At 35.5% G+C, this 21,248-nt stretch overlaps 1 protein-coding gene across 1 annotated transcript in view; it reads right to left on the reverse strand.

The window, feature by feature from the left end:
- The window catches only part of LOC107562348 (unconventional myosin-VI-like), a 32,051-nt gene extending 27,402 nt beyond the window's left edge, over positions 1-4,649 (reverse strand). The window contains exon 1 of the mRNA XM_016246984.1: positions 4,530-4,649. Coding sequence (XP_016102470.1) covers positions 4,530-4,646 — 117 coding nt within the window. The 5' untranslated portion in view covers positions 4,647-4,649. The remainder of the gene's footprint in view (positions 1-4,529) is intronic.
- Positions 4,650-21,248: the final 16,599 nt, after the last annotated feature.

Consider the following 21,248-nt stretch of genomic DNA (forward strand, 5'->3'; position numbering starts at 1 on the left):
CAGCTTTGTATCACAGGAATAAATTACATTTTAAAATATATTCAAATAGAAAATATTTCAAAATTTTACTGTTTTTGCTGTACTTTGGATCAAATAAATGCAGCCTTGGTGAGCAGAAGAGAATTCTTAAAAAAAAAAAGAAAAAAAAAATCTTACTGTTCAAAAACCTTTGACTGGTAATGTAGGGTGGCTGATTATTGTTATAGATTGAAACAAATGTGCTTCAGCCAGGATAAAGAATATGAAAAGTGCTCTGAGTTGCTGCAGAAAAAAAAGAGCAACAACAAAAACATTGTTGCTGGAGACGGGCTTATTATTGAAAATGCAAACTGCTTGTCTGCCAGCAGGAGGCGCTGTGAGAGCGGCAGAACTAGCGGTTTTTCCATGACTGTAATCAAAGCAGCTCCGCTCATGAACGCTATATCAGATCAAATGAAAATGTCATCGAAACTTTTCTGAAGACAGTCGGTTTCCTTCAGAGATACATTCATATAAAACACCCGCGCCGTGCAGTGCTCATGTTTATTCAACGAAGTCAAACGGCACAAATAAATCAAGGAATGGGAAACATATCGAAATATCGGAAATGTGTTTAAAAATCATATCACCGTTATTGAAAAGAATTATATCGCGATACATATTGATATTGAATTATTGTCCAGCCCTAAAATACTATATATATAACCTTGTTTTGAAACATTTTCTTAAATTTACAAAGTGAATTGCATATTTTTAATTCCTTATCACAATTATTCCATAAGTTTACCCCATTGACAGATATAATACATCTATTTCTTATAGTAGTTCTTGTCCTTATTTTTTTTAAACGTATACATTCCTCTTAGTTTATACTGGCTTTCTCTTATTTCGAACAACCTCTGGATACAATTTAGAAGTAAATTATTATATACTTTATACATTATCTGTGCAGTACAGAAATAAACTAAATCAACAAATTTTAAAGTTTGTAATTGTTAAAGGGGTCATATGATGCTTTTTTTAAGATAATTATTTGGTGTATTTGGTGTAACAGAATATGTTGACATGCTTTAATGTTCAAAAAACACATTATTTTTAAAATACTGTACATTATTGTAGGTCCTCTATGCCCCGCCTCTCTCAAACGCTTCTTTTCTACAAAGCCCCTCCTTCCGACAAGCGCAGTCTGCTCTGATTGGCCAGCTGACCCAGTGCATTGTCGGGAATGTAACACCCCTTACCATAATCGCCAGCTTCATCCTCTCTCTCTCTCTCTCTCGCTCTCTCTCGCTCCCTCTCTCTCTCTCGATGCACAAAACTCCTCATTTGAACAGTCAATAGCACATACTTAAGCTAATATCAAAACAGTGGCTGATTCAGAAGCCTAGGTTCACGAAACGGTCGTCCATAAAATGCATTGCTGTTCTGTTGCAAGTAATCTTAAAGATTCCTAAATGCATCTACTTTCGGAAGGCCAAATAAAGTGCTTTTGCTTTCGCCTAGAAACACACAGTGAGGTAGATATGTGGGGGCGTGTTAGAACGAGCCGTTTTAGGGGGGCGTGGCAGAGTCTTAACTTTGATAAAGAATATCTCTTTGGGTTTGAGACTTTAGTCTTTGCAACTTCAGGGATCTTATCTATGCACAATCAGCTTGTAACACTGTGGTTTCCAGCATAATTTATGATCTATTGTAACACCCAGAAATTTATTTTCATACACTCTTTCTATTTCCTCATTATTAATCCTAATTTTAGTTTTGTTATTACTTTGTCGATTACTAAGTATTATGAACTTTGTTTTACTTAAATTCAATGAATTTATTATCATCTATTATCATCATACCATTTTTAAAGATCATCAGCTCAATTCCCACTGTATTCAGAAGCTGTTCCAAATTATTCCCTGTACAATATAAATTTGTGTCATCAGCAAACAAAACCATTTTTAATATTTTAGACACTTTACAAATATAATTTATATACAGTACAAACAATTTGGGGCCTAGCACCGGACCTTGTGGAACACCACAAGTGATTTTCATTAGATCTGATTTAACAATTTCTTTGTACAAATTGATATCTGTCATCGAGGTAACTTTTTAACCAAGAGAAGGGTTTTCCTCTTATACCATATCTCTCCAGTTTAATCATTAATCAGCCATAATCAATTGTGTCAAAAGCTTTCTTTAAAGGCGCAATATGTAACTTTTTGCTGCTAGAGGTGTGACAACAATTTCAAAACAGTAACACAGGCGGAGCTTGATGATGCTATGAAGGAGAGTGGAATGATGGGAGATGTCATTTTCACCATCCAGAAATGTCAGAATCATGTTCACGGATGAAAAAATAAATAAATAAAAAATGTATTACCTGTACCTTCCAAAGTTTAAGCACTCTTAAAAAAACTCCCCTTATAATCAGTAAAGCTGTCTATACACTGTTTGATGAATGAATCTACATCATACGTACATCTGCACTTTGTTGTTTATGATGAGAGAATTTGCGAGAGAGCAGAATTCAGTCAGTGAGCGCGCGCACTGAACAACAAAACTCCGGCGTTTCAGCGATGATTCATCTGAACACCTCTGATTGGCCGCTGCGTTTATTAGCTCAACAGACTCATGTGTGATTGGTTATAATGCGCAACACTGTAAAAACGCGTAAAAAGAATAATCACTTTTCAATTCATTTTTATTTTATTTGCGACAGCCATAATGGATTTAGTTTAACTATACAGCAGCATTTTTGCCCATGTGTGTTGTCATAGTTTCTAAAAGTGGAAACCGATAGCGCGGATATTACGTCTTTGATAGGCGAAAATGAACAGGGATGAGCCATTATTTAAAACTGAAATTTCTCTGGATTTACAAATCCTTGGGAACTCTTGGGATAACGTAAGTGCACAACTGCATGAAATACTGTATATAACACTGTGCAAGTGGGTTTTGGATATTTTGAAACCAATTGTCATATCTTCATAACTCACTGTGCATTTTTTCCCAATGAAATCTGAAACAAAACCAGTGGAGAACAACTGCACTACATTAAAACTGAGAAATACAGATTTTTATATGACTGCCATTCACCATTTCCTGAATATTTCTCAATAAACCCTATTCCACAGTTTAAACCCGCTGATGTCAGAATAATGATTTTACAGCTTGTTAGGCCATCGAAAAAAAAAATACAAATATGCAGGTCTAAATGATCAGCCAACACATTTTAAGAGCGTGGTCCTTTTGTAGATACTTAACATGAGTTTTTGCATTAATGCAGTAATAACGGAGCAACAGAACTACTTGGGTACTATAAAAGGGATTGTTCACCAAAAAAATCAAATCCGGTCTTCATTTACTCATGTTGTTCATTTCAATTCATTTTTATTTTATTTGCGACAGCCATAATGGATTTAGTTTAACTATACAGCAGCATTTTTGCCCATGTGTGTTGTCATAGTTTCTAAAAGTGGAAACCGATAGTGCGGATATTACGTCTTTGATAGGCGAAAATGAACAGGGATGAGCCATTATTTCTCTGGATTTACAAATCCTTGGGAACTCTTGGGATAACGTAAGTGCACAACTGCATGAAATACTGTATATAACACTGTGCAAGTGGTTTTTGGATATTTTGAAACCAATTGTCATATCTTCATAACTCACTGTGCATTTTTTCCCAATGAAATCTGAAACAAAACCAGTGGAGAACAACTGCACTACATTAAAACTGAGAAATACAGATTTTTATATGACTGCCATTCACCATTTCCTGAATATTTCTCAATAAACCCTATTCCACAGTTTAAACCCGCTGATGTCAGAATAATGATTTTACAGCTTGTTAGGCCATCGAAAAAAAAAATACAAATATGCAGGTCTAAATGATCAGCCAACACATTTTAAGAGCGTGGTCCTTTTGTAGATACTTAACATGAGTTTTTGCATTAATGCAGTAATAACGGAGCAACAGAACTACTTGGGTACTATAAAAGGGATTGTTCACCAAAAAAATCAAATCCGGTCTTCATTTACTCATGTTGTTCAGAAACTCTATGACTTTCTTTCTTCTGTGGAGCATAACAGAAGATATTTCAAGAAATGTCTCAGTGTTTGTTTGCTTGTTTTTTGTACATTCGATGGAAGTTACAAACAGGCACCAGCATTCAAAAATATTGAAATTATCTTCTTTTGTGATCAGCAGAAGAAAAATCATACAGTTTTGGGACGAAATGAGGGCGAGTAAATGATGACATTTTTTTTTTACCCCATATTTGGTTGAACTATCCCTTTAAACCAGATGTGTTATTACACTGGCTATACACATGATGACAGTTGAACCAACTTTAACTTGCTCAGCAAGATTCTCTTCAAATTGTTGATCTGCCATAACAGTACCTGCCCTATAAAAGAAAACTGAGCATAGAAGGTCATTCATGTGAGCCCTTGTCCACTGAATTATTAATTGGCATTCTGACACATATTAAAATGCAAAAATCTATGTTTCGGCCTTAAATGTGACACTGTGTATTCTTGCAGAAGCTCCTCCTCACCTTCCCTCTCTGGTTGAGAGGCTCGATGGTCAGACTATCGGCACTGATGTCAATGATTCTGCCCAGCTGGAACCCATCCGTAGGGTGAGGCGCCCACACCGGCTTTCCATCATCCATTTCACCGCTGAGGAAGAAACACAGCAGAATGAATGAAATGCCAATAGAAGAAGAACAGAGGATGAGTGGGCTCTACAATACTGACAATCACTGAAAACGTTAGCTTGAAACACTGATGGAGATGAAATCGTGTTCATATGTTTGATGTATTTTTTTTTACTGCCTAAGTTAGAGATATCAATGTTTAATGAGAATATATCAGGAAAAATAGTATATATACACTTAAACATTGAAATGTACAATTTTGTGGTGAAATTGTAACACACACACACACACACACACACACACACACACACACACACATATATATATATATACATACATACTTTTAAAAAATTATTATTATAATTTTTTGCAAATATAACAATTACATTCTAAAATTTTGTAGTGTTTTGTAGTCATACAATTGAATGTGCCTCATCAAAAAATAAAAAAAATAAAGTAATAAAATAAAAATAAAAATAATCGGAGCTTTCGGTAACTGATGTAAAATTACATAATACAAAATTATCAATTATATTAATTAATAATATTAATTACAAATTATCCTAGTTTTTGTTTACATAATTTTTCTTTAAATAACGTCACTCTTTTCTGGTGTCTGATGGTACTTTTTTTTTTCAATACAACATTTAAATATATGCAATCTATAAAATGTTAGTTCATTTCTGTAACAGGTTGGAACAAATTGCTATGTGGCCTTTCAAAGAAATGGTCATGTTTGTCTGCTGATGTCTCACAGTAAACCAACAAAACAAAGCCTATAACCATTCACTTTAAAATTAATATGGTGAATACAACGGCAAAATGCTGCACAATGTAGCACCACTAGGCTAAATTCAAATCTCAAAGGAGTGTTTCTCAGCTGATTTATTTAATTTCCTGTAAAATCAAAATGATCATTAGTATGGCCAAACTTCAGTCCACTGTGTATTGTGTAATTGTAAATAAACGTTTGATGAAATTCAATAACTTGGCAGCTAGACATATTAAGGAAGGCTTCATTAGAAAGACTAATGACTAATGAGGGAAAGATAAATGGAGCAAAACACAGAGAGCTGCTTTATCCAGATCACATAACTCAGACTCCAGAGTGAACACAAATCTGTCTGCAGGACAACAAGCCAAAGTACAGCCAATACAACAATGGAGTGACTGTGGTGCAAGTCTCCAAGTCTCCACGTCTGAATGCATCTGAACACATTTTAAAAACACCTTGTCACCCTATGCATTTTTGCATCAGATCTGCATTGGACTGATGCAACATTTATACAGTGCTTTACTACGTACATCTGTATACTCAAAGCAGTAACACTTTAGTTTAGGGACCAGTTCTCATTATTAACTAGTTGCTTATTAGCATGCATATTACTAGCATATTAGTACTTATAAAGCACATATTAATGCCTTATTCTGCATGATCATATTTTAGGTCTCTTAATCCCCTAAACTTAACAACTATCTTAATGACTATTAATTAGGAGATTATTGAGGCAAAAGTTGTAGTTAATAGTAGGGCTGTGCAATTAATCGCATGCGATTGTCATGCGCATCTCGTCAGTGAAGCCAGTTCCATGATTAGTAGTAAATCTCCATCACCTGCTTTCAGATGGAGCGGCTTTTACTACACAGAGCCGTAGTTCACTGACAATTAGGCAATAAATTCATAATTCATTCATCATTCATTAAGTTCATAATCGAATGTGATCAATCTGAGATAATGAACGCGATATTGCCTAATTGTCAGTGAACTACGTATCTGTGCAGTACCGTATTGTCCCGAATATAAGACGATATTTTTTTTCTTGGAAATACATCTGAAAAAACGCGGCCGTCTTATATTCGGGGTCTAGACTTTGACATGTCAATAATACACCCACAACAATAGGTGGCGCCAAATACGCATAAAATGAGTGTGCCATGAAATACGAAGTGTAACGCGTGTTGTAAAGATTGCGAGCAAAAACAAAAGAAAAAAACCTTACAGCTGCATGAGTCGTGACTGTCACGTTAGCCTGATGGGACCAAACTCTCTTTGTGATTTTAAAACGTAAGACAGTACCCAGATTTGAAGACTACAGTAAGATTTAACTTCTACTCTTAATAAAATTTTGGTAGGCTACTATTAGATGGATAGCCTAAATGTCCTAATTCAGACGGGCTACCTGTTTTTTTTTTTTAATGGTATATCAAAAAGGGTATATTTTTTTAAATGTGATTGTTGGTACATTTTATCAATTTTTACCATACTTTCAAAACAAAAATAAAAATAGGAAAAATATGCAATATGAAAATAATTGAAGACAAAATGTTTTTTACTGAGAGAAAACAAGATTTGGTTTTAAAAAAGCCTTTTCCCAAAAGGTACATCTGGAAAAAGGGGGGGTCGTCTTATATTCGGGCCAATACAGTAAATGCCACTCCATCCGAAAGCAGGTGATGGAGATTTACTACTAATCACGGAACCGGCTTCACTGACGAGATGCTCATGACAATCGCATGCGATTAATTGCACAGCCCTATAGTTAGTTAATAGTGAGAACTGGTCCCCAAACTAAAGTGTGACCGAATCTGCAATTTCTTGGTTTGAATTTTGGCTACCAAATACGATTAACGTTTTATTCATGGTACAACATAAGCCTTAAGTTGCAAAGGACTACTTGCACATTCTACTCAGTACAGCTCGGGAGTTTCATGTCAGTGTTTAGCACACATACAGAGAGTTTCTCTTGAAAATGCAGATTATTACTACGTTTTATTGCTGACAATTTTTTAAAAACAATTAATCATATTCTCTGCGTTAACATGAATTATCTTCAACCTGCTGAAATGTATATATTTCCCTTACAAATGTGCATTCTGAATAATGAATAAATATATTTCCCCACTAACATAGTGCAGTCCAGCACTTCTTATTAACAGTATTTTCTCTTCTCTGATTTCATACCTGTTGAATTTACAGTTTTAAATGAATTTGACTGATAAACACCCCAAGGAAAATTAACCATAGTTTTGTAGTAACCATGCTGATTACCATTTATATAACCACAATTTTACTACAATTACCATGGGTAAACCATGGTTAGATTTGCAAAACCTGGGTAAATTTGTGGTTACAATGGTTTAACTACAATTGCAATTTTTTGGGGGTTTATTTGTAGTAAAACTATGGCTAATTTTGCATTGGTGCTCTTATTCCAGTGTTTAAAATGGCTGAATGAATGTGTGGTAACTGCCTTAAAGAAATTTAACTATGTTAATCATTTAATTAATTTTAAACAGTTTGAATATTCATATTTTGGCATTACATGCAGTGAAATGATTGTGAATGAAAAATGACACAGAAAAGTGACTAACATATTTAATATAGATAAACAAAGGTTCATTCCGATCGTATTCATCAGATCTCACACACACTGTATCATCGCCATTACTAGTTAAGAGCACTGACACCCTGTGGTGAAACAATCACGAATGTTTACCAGCTACAGCTTTCTCAGATCGTCTTATGTTGGATTAAAACTAGGGATGCACGATATTATTGGAACGTTATTTGAATTGGCCGATAATAAAGGCTTAAAGTGTAAACATTTTGAAAAAAAATGCTGATATATTATGCAGATAATGCTCACATGTGCTCAGGGTGTGCTAGCGATTATTGTATGGCGTTATTTTAATGACAAAAGTCGAGAGCACATTATTGTAGCACAAAAGCACATTAATATAACACGCTGCTCTTGCCCGGAGAGTGTGCGCACACTTAAAACGTGTCTCTCCTCTCACTCAAACTGTCCTGTGCACTCGCAAATCTCTCTGTGCTCATGCGCTAGATATTAATTATTTTTGCACCTGAATTAATCGCTGTCAAAAGTTATCATTATGCACTTTTAAAAAAGTATCTCAAAACAGATTTGTTCACTAAAGGCCTTTTCTTGATTTTTTTTATTGTTGTATTGTTGTTTTAACATAAACTGGTTATTGCACTTTGTTGTACTATATCTCTTTTATGTTTGTATTTTCTTTTCTGTGAATGCACATATGCATCTCTCTGTAAAACACTTGGTAAACACTTTTAAAAGGCGCTATATAAATAAAGCTTTAAACAATCAGACCTCCACAACTGGCCGATGAAAATACTATGTGAAATCTAATTGGGCTGAGAGGGAACTGAACCTGGAATTCTTTTGACAATCAAAGATGGATCTTTAATTTATTTCCAGTTTAATAATATTTAGCAATGTTAATGAAATGTGGCATATATTAGAAATGGCTGAATTGGGTGCTTGGATGATTAGTACATATAATTAACATCTGTCCAACTGGTTGGTCTGAGCAATTTCTCTAAAAACAACATATTATAGCCTATGGGCTCTAAAGGCTTCATATAAAAGATCATTTTTATGTCATAATATGTCAGATACCTCAACTGAATTTAAAATCATTGCAATACATTCTCAGTTGGTATGATGGCAATGGTAACAATTCCTATCAAATCAATATCAAATGCAAAAATAGACGTAAATGATGCAAGATATAACACAATAAATGTTCTGATAGAATCACTGTTTGGAAATTTACTGGGAGTTTTTTTTTTTTTTTTTAAATCCAGTGTGTGTTTTCAGTTCTGATTTTAGTTAGATTTTATTTTTTTTCACGAAAACCCACTTTATACTAGCTACACATTCAATGGCATTCTCAAACAGTGAATATACAGTTATATGATAGTTACATGTAATTACATTGTATGCAAATGCATTAAACCCATAGAATATAATGTAGTAATGTTATGACAAATATGGGAGATTCATTATAGTGTTATATTTGGTCTCCACATCTTAAGTATAGGGAATAGTGCATCTGACCCTCATCTAAATCTGCCCTTAATCAGAAGATATATTTATTTATTTATTTCAATCCAAGTGCACAATAGGCTATATGACCACATGAACTTTAAGAATCATATAGGCCTACTTTTTTGTTTGTGTTTAGATAAATCGCTCAGAGGGGTTTGACCAAACTGTTAAGGTTATTTACAAATAATCCAAGCACCCGATTCATTTCTAATATTTGATTTGTTTGACAACGTTTAATTCAGGTGCGAAAATAATTCATATCTAGCGCATGAGCACAGAGAGATTTGCGAGTGCACAGGACAGTTTGAGTGAGAGGAGAGACACGTTTTAACGTTTTGTACACGTTTTGTATCCGAGTGCGCGCGTTCAGTTTTGTGCGAGAGTAAAGGAAATTCGCGTGCGAGCAGGGAGATTCGCACTCGCACATTATGTGCTTTCGCGCTACAATAATGCGCTCTCGACATTTGTCATTAAAGTAACGCCATATTAGGGCTGCACGATAAATCGAAATGGAATTGAGATAGCGATTCGACAGAAGCTGTGATTGTCATGCGTATCTTTCAGTGAAGCACGGTTCTGTGATCAGCAGTAAATCTCCATCCGAAGGCCAGAGGGCGCTCTCGCGCTGAAACTCCAAATACGCCTCGCAGAAGAAACCCAGAAAATAGCTAGCGCTGCAGCTGAATAAACAGAAGATTCTGTTTCATTGATTCAACGTGACTAATAAACACACGACTACGGCAATATACCGTTTATCTGAGTTCTTATTATTAGAATTTTCATTAAAATAAAGTATATTTATAATGCCTTTATCACTGCTTAAATACTATGAAATAATTTTTGCAAACGATTTCTTCGATTTCAGAATCGCGCAATAAAATCGTCAAGAATTTTGTGCGTAACTTGTCAGTGAACTACGGCTATGTGTAGTAAATTCTGCTCCATCTGAAAGCACGTGATGATGATTTCCTGCTGATTACAGAACCGGCTTTTTTAACAAAATGCGCATGACAATCGCATTCGATTAATCGTACAGCCCTCGAGCGATAGATCACGTCTGCAGTGTGGTCATTCTTGAAGCGAACTTTTGCCTGAATGGTGATTAGATTCACTGTTTTGGATCGCCACATTTACATTTACGTTTACATTTATGCATTTAGCAGACGCTTTTATCCAAAGCGACTTACAGTGCATTCAGGCTATACATTTTTTTACCAGTATGCATTTAATCTGAGAATGCAAGTACAGAATGACGCATCCAGTGTGCGATAGTCAACAATCACTAACACGTGCAGCAACAGCCTTTTGCTTAATATCATCTATTAATGTTAAATCCACAAATAAAATGTCAAGGTTTCAACGGTTTTCTTTGTATTGACTTGGAGGTGCTGTATGATCCAGATATCAACAGACATAATGAAATCAGGTCTGCATGTGTCGAATTCTGTGTAGATTCTGTGATTCCAGTTAAACAGGTTAAACATTTTTCAAATAACAAGCCTTATATCACCAAGGAGGTTAAAGAGTGTATAACTCAGAAACGCTTGGCTTTTAAACAACGGGACCCCGAACTTTTAAAACCGTCTCAGAAAAAAGCTTATTCATACAAAAGAGAAACTCATAAGAATTACAGAGATTTAATTGATAGTGATTGGAGTAAAAATCCAAAAAACGTGTGGTCTAAGGTAAGGTGTATAACTAAATATGATACCTAAAAGGTTAAGTATGCAGGTTGTAAATGAGGAGACATTGGCAAATGAGCTTTCTGATTTTTACTGTAGGTTTGATGCTAATTCTTATGACTGTAGTGATGTACTGGGGCTATTAGGATTGACGATTCTGTATCTAAACCTCAAATGTGTTTGACTGATGTTAAGGTTTTTAAAGATCTTGACATTAAAAAGGCAACTGGGCCGGATGATCTTTCTACTTTTATTTTGAAATCCTTTGCAGAGGAATTTTTCAGAGGTCCATTGATTTACCTATTATTCCAGATATTTGGAAGAAATCAATTATTATACCAATTCCAAAAAGACCTGGTCCTCAAGAGTATAACGATTATTGCCCAGTTGCCTTAACCTGCTTTGTGATGAAGTGTTTGGAGAGGATTATGGTGTGGAAGCTTAAAGACCAGGTTAAGGACCATCTTGATCCTAATCAGTTTGCCTATCAAATCAATAAGACACTGATGAATCCCAAGGCTTATGTCAGGCTGTTCTTTCCTGATATGAGCTCTACTTTTAATACCGTGCTATCTTTACTGTGGTGCATCTAGGCCTGTCACGATAACAACTTTTTATTGTACGATATATTGCCCCAGAAATAATTGCGATAAGCGATATTATTGTCATTTTAAAGACTATTTTATGCCACTGAATATATAATCGCAATGTAACAGCATAATAATGCAAGGCGGCCTACACACTTCCAAATGACTACAAACTTTTAATTTTTAAGAATATTTAGATCATGGAAATTAAGTATAAAAATATTACATACCTTAAAAAACCTGAATAAATTGTAAATAAACATTTTCTAACAAAAAGTACAAAGTAACGACTAACAAGTACAAAAAAGAAAAATGCACAAAGAACTTGTATGGAGATTTTTCCATCTACAGATTTTTCCCTGACCTTCTTTTCTCTGTAAATGAAGGGTGCACACTATTGCTGAAAAACACAAGCACTACTCAGCAGTCAGATGTCTGTATGCACAAAGGCACAGATCCCTAAACAAGACCATATCTGCAGATTAAACTTTTTTTTGTAGAAGTATTTTTTTTATTTGAATTAGCACCTCATGACTACACCACGTTATGTACGAGAAGCTGCAGAAGACACAGGCGCAAGTGGAAAGTACAAAACATGGTGACATTCATTTTTAAGTAAATATAATGGGTGAAATATTGCGTCACCAAAAATTAATGAGGTCATGCACATACATTGCGCGAAAAGGCAATATATTGATTATTGCGACAGGCCTAAGTGCATCATGTTTCAAAACATCTGGAAAATCCCAAGGCTTATGCCAGGCTGTTCTTTCTTGATATGAGCTCTGCTTTTAATACCGTGCAGCCACACCTGATGCTCTCCAAACTAAATAGTATGGCTGTTAATCCATATTGCATCAAATGGTTCCATGCATTTCTTACTGGTAGGACTCAGTCTACCAGGTCTATCAGGTCAAAATCAGTCTGGCTCTTTCTGAGTGTAGGTCCGTTAGTATTGGTGTCCCCCAGGGGTGTGTATGTTCACCACTCTTATTTACACTGTACACCAATGAATAGAGGAGTCACCATCCTGGGAATATTGTTGTAAAATTCTCAGATGATACTTCCATTCTTGGTCTTCTGTATAAAGATGAGGACATTTAACATTACATTACAGTGATTGCTAACTTTGTTACATGGAGTAAAGAACGTTTGTCTAGAAGTCTTGTAATTAATGTTGGAAAAACAGAGGAAATGAATTTTGATCCCAAATTAGTAGGCAACCACACACCTATCATTATTAACGAGCCTATTAGACAGGTTGCTTCATACAAATACTTAGGTTTGCTTATTGATAATAAACTTTCATGGGAGGTGCATGGGGAAAATCTGTGTCGAAAGGTGCAACAAAAATTTTTATTCTTACGGAGGCTCAGACTTTTTGGAGTTGCTCAGAGGGCTATGTTGCTGTTTTGTCACGCCTGAATCCATCTTTCTGTATGGTACAGCGGCCTGGTTCGGTAATTTGACAGTTACTCTTAGATCTCAGCTGAACCGTTTGGTGCGTACGGCAATGAAAGTGGTTGGTCTGGGGGTTTACCCCAATCTTCAGTCGATATTTAACAAAATAATTTTTAAACAGGCAAGGAAAATGACTCTGGACCCTTCTCATGTGCTTTATCCAGAATTCGAACTACTTCCATCTGGTCGACGTTTACATACTCCAAGGTCTAGATATAACCGTTATAAAAATTATTTTGTTCCTTTGGCTACAAGGCTGTTAAACTCTAGCTTAAAGGATACGACTGTGTGATTGATATTTTATTGATGTGGGTGGGTATCTCGTTACACCTGTATTGCCAAAAACAAATTTCCCTTAAAGGGACAAACTAAGTAAGTAAAGTAAAGTAATGTAAAGTAAAGTGTGTCACGAGGCTCAGTGCAAGTAGTCCATTTATTCATATTTAACTTGATTTCCTTTAAGGAAAGATCATTTAAAGCACTCATATAATGTGCTACTGACAATTTGGACAAAAACCATGTAATCCATGTAAATCATGACAGACTTATGCTCAAGTTTAATTTTGTCAATTTGCTATATACAACACTACATCCTAACCAGGCACAACACAGTGCGACACTTGATAAATAAAAGGTTTTTGCCAATTTTTTGACCTAACCAGCTGTGAGAGTGTGCCAGGGGATTCAATTTTTGGAAGGATTTCTATTTCTACGACATGCGATAGCATTACCAGAGTGAGCCCGCCCCTGCCACCTTCTGATTGGCTGTTATTTGTGATTTTTGCCAAACCTTGTAGACTTCTAGCTTAATGCTGGAATCATCATGTAGCAACTGGTTAGGACATGTAAAAGGAAACACCCAAGCTAACAGACATGGACTAAAAGTAACTAAGATTTCAATTTTATGGAGTCTTTATGGTCTGTCAGATTTTCCAGCTTCTGTCAGTTCAAGCAAAGTGATCGTATTACTCCAGATCTGTTTTCTGGCCTAGATTTATAATGTCTTATAAACCTGTCTTGCTTATTACATCTCGACAAGTAAAATAAATCATTGCAGTTATTGAATCTGAGCAATGACAGTGTGGCAGATTTATGTGGGTTAGGTGTGTCCTTCCTGACAAGGTCAATAAACACCCTGTGTTTTCACGGTTAAAAGTAAAGAAGTAAATTCTTCAGCCAGGTATGACTACTACAGATACCAGAAGGTCATCCTGGACAGGTAGGTCACATTTACAGAGTATTGGCCCATGGTCAAAAACATGGACCTGAAAATGGATCACTGCTGCCAAACTGAGCAGACACCTGATGCTTATTGTGCCTTGTGTAAGTCCCCCATCAGGTCTCCCGAAACTAGTTTGGCAGTTCAAACAGCCTCAGGGTCCAGGAATGGCACATCAGAGCAAGATCACTACAAAGCCAGCCGCCATCTGTCCCACAACACACTGTACACCACCCTCATCCACTTTCAGAGTCACCTGGGGACTTTAACAGCATCCACTCTCTGTGTTATTTCAATAATAATAATAATAATAAAAATAATAATATCATACACACGCTCTTTGAAATGTTGCCACAACAATTCTTTTCTTCAAGCTCAAGACCAGAAAAAAGACAACAATTAAGGCCACAGTTCACAAAGTAACTTATTGTCAATGTTGTAAAATGTATTGAGTACAACTGGATCTGTGCAAACTGAACCCATCATTTCTTCCTGGTCTCGTGTTGCTGTATAATCATTTCCATTTATGGGTCAGTGACATATAAAATGCCCATGATAAAGATAAGGGAAAAATCTATTTTAACCATGTGTGCCAGTTTCTTCAGAATGTACTTGGTGCTCGTGTTCATTTCATATGGTCTGGAAAAACCTTTCAATAGTTTTCAATAAAAGTTGTCATGTGGTGTAATGTTCAAATAAAAAATTACAACATTATTTATAAATAAATAAATGTGCATATATATATATATATATATATATATGACCGTATACTAGTTTTATTTTAGCATCACTGACAATATTTTGAATTTAATTAAATTTTTTACAATTTTCACTTTAGTAATGTTGTTGTGTTTTTGTATATGATTCTATATATTTATTATTTATTTATAACGTTTAGTTATTTTAGTACTTCAAGATAAACTAAATAAAAGTGAGAAAAGCTATCTTGGCTAATAACTCATTTTATTTTATTTTTATTAATGTTTTATTTCAAGTACTTTTTATGGGTTTAGCTTTAGTTAATGATAATAAACCAGGATTGTACAAATCTTAATTTTTATTTCCATTTTCATTTCTTTTTATATAATACTAATATTTTAAGATATTTGTAAAAAAAAAAAAAAAGTTTGTAAACATTTTTATTGTATTATTATTTAAGTATAACACATTTTGTATGTCACACCACATGCCATTTTAAAACCCAAACTCACCTTAATATTAAAGGTTTTTATTTGATATTTTTAAGACAAATATTGACCTTGTCATGTGGGGCATGTTGGTTGGGCTATACTATTTTGATTTGAATTTGATTTCACTTGAGAAGTTTGTGAAATATTAAGCAGTGCAGGGGGTTTTTTTAAAAGAGGAAAAATTAAATATAGTAAAAAAGTTCATAAGCTTTTATTTTTAAGAATTATATTATTTTAATGAGGATTTTTTTTCTTCATTAAGCTATGAAAACATCCAGGCAAAAATAAATAAATCAGAAATTGAAAAGATGCTCTCACTGAAGAGGTATGTCACTGTATTCATGTAACCTGAAATATGTTCAAATGTCTTTAAATAAGAGTAAAATTTATTTCATTCCGTTCCTACAAAATGAAAGTCCTAATTAAACTGACCCAGATAGATGACTGGAATTTTGTCTCCTATAAAACAATAAAAACTGAGCATATCTTTAAATTGATAACACGTCTCCACCATGAACTGTATAGAAACTAGTGTTGTCAACAGTACCGAGCGCTTCCACAGATGCACACGGCAGCGTTTGAAAGCCGTGTCTATGAGCAGATATATCAGGGATCCGCTTTCAGATGCTACTGTGTGTATCTGTGAAGATATGTCTGCCAATCACAGACATATCTGTTGAGCACGAGAACACAATGGCCAATCAGAGCTGTTTGAGAATCCACACAACAGCGCTCAAAATGCTCGCGGGAAATGCTGGTATCGTCACATTTTATCAATTTCAGTACAGACTGGTACCAACATCAGTACTTTGGACAACACTAAAAACTCTGTGGACAGAAACACTATTAAAATAGATGTTCCAGTGAAAACAAACCTGAATGCTACGCCATTCAATGGAACTATATTTAAATGTGTGCATGGCAACAAGCATGAATCCCTCCCTTTGCTGCCAGAGCAGTTTCTGTTCTTCTGGAAAGAGGATGTTTGAGTAGGGACGCAGAGCTTTGCTCCATTCAAGCGACGGCTTTGGTTTGCAATCGGTGTTCCAGTTCATCTCTGTTTAGCCGTTTAGTGGAGTTCAGTTCTGGGGTTTGTGCAGGACAGTCATGTTCTTCCACAATACACTCAAATTGTGTATCATATGGCGTGTATTATAATGATAATATCAATTCTGTAATTGAACAAAGGGGTCAAAATTTGGTTAGGTGGCAAAAATCATCTTTTTGCTTAGTCTTGGTAATGTATCACTAACACAGTGTTTGTTCACTATGAGATGTTATAATGCCAGTCACTGAGTTTTTGAAGTTCTTTTAAAAGCATGAAATTGATCGGTCCCTGACTGCTGCCTGGATGTCACTAGAGAAAGCCAATCAGCACTGTCATTATGTCATTTTCACATGGCTTTTTAGTTTATTTTAATTTTGATATTACTTGGAATGCGCAATATTAAAAAAAACGTGATTTCTGGAGTTATCGGTTTTTGCAAATGATCTCTTCATACATATGTATGAAGAGATCATTTGCAAAAACCGATAACTCCAGAAATCACGTTTTTAATTTTAGTTTAAAATGTTATATATGTATGAAGAGATCATTTGCAAAAATCGATAACTCCAGAAATATATATAAAATTTTTAGTTTAAAATGTTATATATGTATGAAGAGATCATTTGCAAAAACCGATAACTCCAGAAATATATATACAAATTTTAGTTTAAAATGTTATATATGTATGAAGAGATCATTTGCAAAAACCGATAACTCCAGAAATATATATACAAATTTTAGTTTAAAATGTTATATATGTATGAAGAGATCATTTGCAAAAACCGATAACTCCAGAAATATATATACAAATTTTAGTTTAAAATGTTATATATGTATGAAGAGATCATTTGCAAAAACCGATAACTCCAGAAATATATATACAAATTTTAGTTTAAAATGTTATATATGTATGAAGAGATCATTTGCAAAAACCGGGGTCTGAATACTTTCCGTACCCACTGTATATATATGTATGAAGAGTTAATTTGCAAAAACCGATAACTCCAGAAATCACTTTTTTTTTATTGCGCATTCCAAGTAATATCAATCAAACTGCAGTTGGGTTGTTTTGATTAAGTAATAATAACAACTTAAATACAGGTAATTTACAAAATTAAAGTTAATTGAAAGTATGTTTTTTGGCAAAAGCAGATAACTCCACATTTCATGTTTTAGAGTTTAAAAAAACGCTTGTTTAATCTTTGTAATCTCCTCCGATGACAATGTAGATGCCTGACAAACATTGTTGTTGTTGTGATCATAAACTGTATGGATGTGATTACACGCAATACACAGATATATATAATTCCAGTGAAATTCAGTTTATTTCGGTTTATTTTTTTCTCCCTGGACTCCTTTTTAATGGTTAAATTAAATTGTATTAATCAATCATTAAAATCATGAAACTTAAACAATTTAACATAAATTTATTAAAAGTTTAACAAAAATACAATTTTTAGGGCCATATGAAATGTTTTATTGTTACCAAATTCTGTTTTAGCATGTCTAATTATTTGAAAGCATAAAAACTATGAAACTATGAAAAGATTAATTTATCCTTACAATAGCCTTATGATTTCTTACTCAGAAATTCTGTGTCTGTGTTGTGTATTTACATTTTTAAGGCATAAACCATTCATTTAATCTATCTTTTAAGTAATGGAAATTAAACAATTTTTATTTTTTGGAAAATAAAGGTTATTTAATATTACAATTAAAGCATTGAAGAAATATTGTATGATTATTCCTTAAAAATAAGGTTTTAATAATTTTAGTAGCAGTAGTAGCATTACTATAGCCCAGGGATCCTCAAATCTGGCCCACGAGATTAGAGTTTAGCTCTAACCCTAATCAAACACACCTGAGCATGCTAATCAATGTCTTCAGGATCATTAGAAAATCACAGGTAGCTGACTTTGATCAGGGTTGGAGCTAAACTCTGCAGCGCATTGGCCCTCCAGGGAAAGATTTGAGGAACCCTGCTATAGCCTATTAAGCAATTACTGAACAATAGTAATATATTTCTGCCGCAATGCCTTCAAGTTAAACCAAACTTTTATTTTGACGGTTTGCCGTGAATACCTTTACATTTCTGTGTGTATATGATATGAGGATAGTTTTACTCAGATGAAACGATCAAATGCTGATGAAGTGACTCTCAGAGCAGTTCTGGAGATGTTGTTCATGTATTTATGTCCCCATTAGTGAGACGGCAATTGCTAAAATCACGCAAGCGTCACGCGCGTGCTTCAGTACGATTGGTAAACAAAACCACACGCCTGCGCCATTCATTAACACAGAGACACGCAAAATTCATATTTAAATAGTCGTTTTGCGGCTTAATATTTACAAATACTAGTGGGAGTGGGAGTGCATGCACATGTGTGTGAGTGTGTGTGAGAGTGTGTATGTGCGCACGCGCATCAGGGCAGAACTCCGCTGTGCGTGATACAGAGAGCGCGACCATAACGTAGAGACTGAAATGACATGCCGTCGTGTAAATAAGATAAATAACATAAGGCTATTTAGTTTGTTTAACAAAAGAACAAGGTATAGACCTGTTCTATCGGAAAGGTAACTTTAAATGACTTCTGTTGTGATCTGTCACTATAGAGAAAATATAATTAAATAAAATTAACTTGACCTTCAAGGGGGGCAGGGGGGCCGTTGGGGGGACGGGCCACCCCCCTAATATAATGGCAGGGCAAACACTGAGTATACAGTATATATACATACAATAAAAAACAACTGGAATTGTTTTGGCCAGGAGCAAAGATGGTAAAATTCAAATCAGTCCAGGGTTCTTGTGCTAGCCAAGCAACTGCCTTTAAGATGAATGTGAAGGCTAACTTTCGAGATGGTCCTCAATGCAGAACACAAGATCCAGGGGGCGTGGTTGGATCCAGATCCAACTCCTCCCACCTTACATATACCTAAACCTACCCGTCTCCACCCCCCGATCTCTAAACCCACCCGTCTCCACCCCCGATCCCTAAACCCACCCGTCTCCACCCCAGATCCCTAAACCCACCCATCTCCACCCCCTGATCCCTAAACCCACCCGTCTCCACTCCCTGATCCCTAAACCCACCCGTCTCCACCCCCGATCCCTAAACCCTCCCGTCTCCACCCCCCGATCCCTAAACCCACCCTTCTCCACCCCTAGATATGGATCCAACCACACCCCCTGGATCTTGTGTTCTGCAGTGAGGGGCTACTGTAACTTTCTCGAGGCAACATTAACCTTGTTGATGTGAATCAGTTAGGTAACAGAATGAGGGAACTAGAGGAAGCTGCATCGGGCAGGTTATGCCATTCTATTACAACGGATTGGGGAGGCGTTGAGTCAGGATGAGAGGTGCAACATGATCTCAGATGAATGTTACAAGACTAGAGGAATTGTTTTATCTTCGCCACACGTCTCAGTTTCTCAGACTGTTTGAATAAGTCAGTGCCCTTCTTGTGCACTGTAATGACATTTCAATTATTTAGAAGCCATTTGCAACACATTCTTGCGATTTGCTCAGTAAGCCTGCATTTATTTGATCACAAATATAGTGAAATATTATTATAATCTAAAATAACTGCTTTCTATGTGAATACATTCTAAAATGTAATTTATTCCTATGAGGCAAAGCTGAATTTTCTGCATCATTGCTCCAGACTTTAGTGTCACATGATCAGTCTAAACTGATGATAAGATAGATTTCAAAATGCAGTGCTTGCCCGACAAAACTACTACTGCAAGCTTCGTTAACTACATGAGCTACACACAAAGAGCTCTTTGGTTCTCAAGCAAAAGTAAATTTTACATATGTAAATGTCAACATAGTACACAGACAATGACAAGCATTTGTTTAGGTCTTTTTTTAGAATGCCTTAGAAATTCTTTTTTTAGAATTTTTTTTTTAAAATGGGATTTCAGACAGTGTTTGACTCTGAATCAGCAAGACTGCGGGGAGAACTAGGGATCAGTATTTGGCTGTTTTGTCTGTGTCTTGTAGTCATCATTAGGGCCTTTCGCACCGCGGGAACCTTTTCATAGTACCAGAACTAATTGTCGGACTACCCACTTTTTGGCGTTTTCGCACCGCCGGAACTGGGTGCGATTTTAGTACCAGACTGCCTTTTTTGAGAACCAAATTAGCTCCTACTCCGGAGCAGGGTCTATCCAGCACAACTGGTACTATCAGTGACGTAAGTAGACATTGATTGGCCAAACGCGTATGAAAACGCCCTCACCCGCCATGATTTAAAACGCCGTGTAAACATACTGTAAACATTGTGTCAACTTATTTCGCAAGTATGGAGAATAGCGATAAACGGACGGACGGACGCTGAAGTAGCACTGCTGCACTTGTAGCAAATGTAGCACTGCCAGTTGTCGTTGGAGATTCTTAGTCCTACTTTCCGTTCTTTCAATCGCTTTACGTATACGTCGACTTTCCATGTCCATTATTGTGAAACCCGCGAGACACAACAAAAATACAGCTCCGATCACAGCGTCCTCCATCCTCCTGTTGTTAATGTTGTTCTTCTTTGTTTCTGTTGTTGAACGCCGC

This window comes from Sinocyclocheilus grahami, unplaced genomic scaffold (assembly GCF_001515645.1).
Source record: "Sinocyclocheilus grahami isolate Dianchi unplaced genomic scaffold, SAMN03320097.WGS_v1.1 scaffold819.1, whole genome shotgun sequence".
NCBI lineage: Eukaryota > Metazoa > Chordata > Actinopteri > Cypriniformes > Cyprinidae > Sinocyclocheilus > Sinocyclocheilus grahami.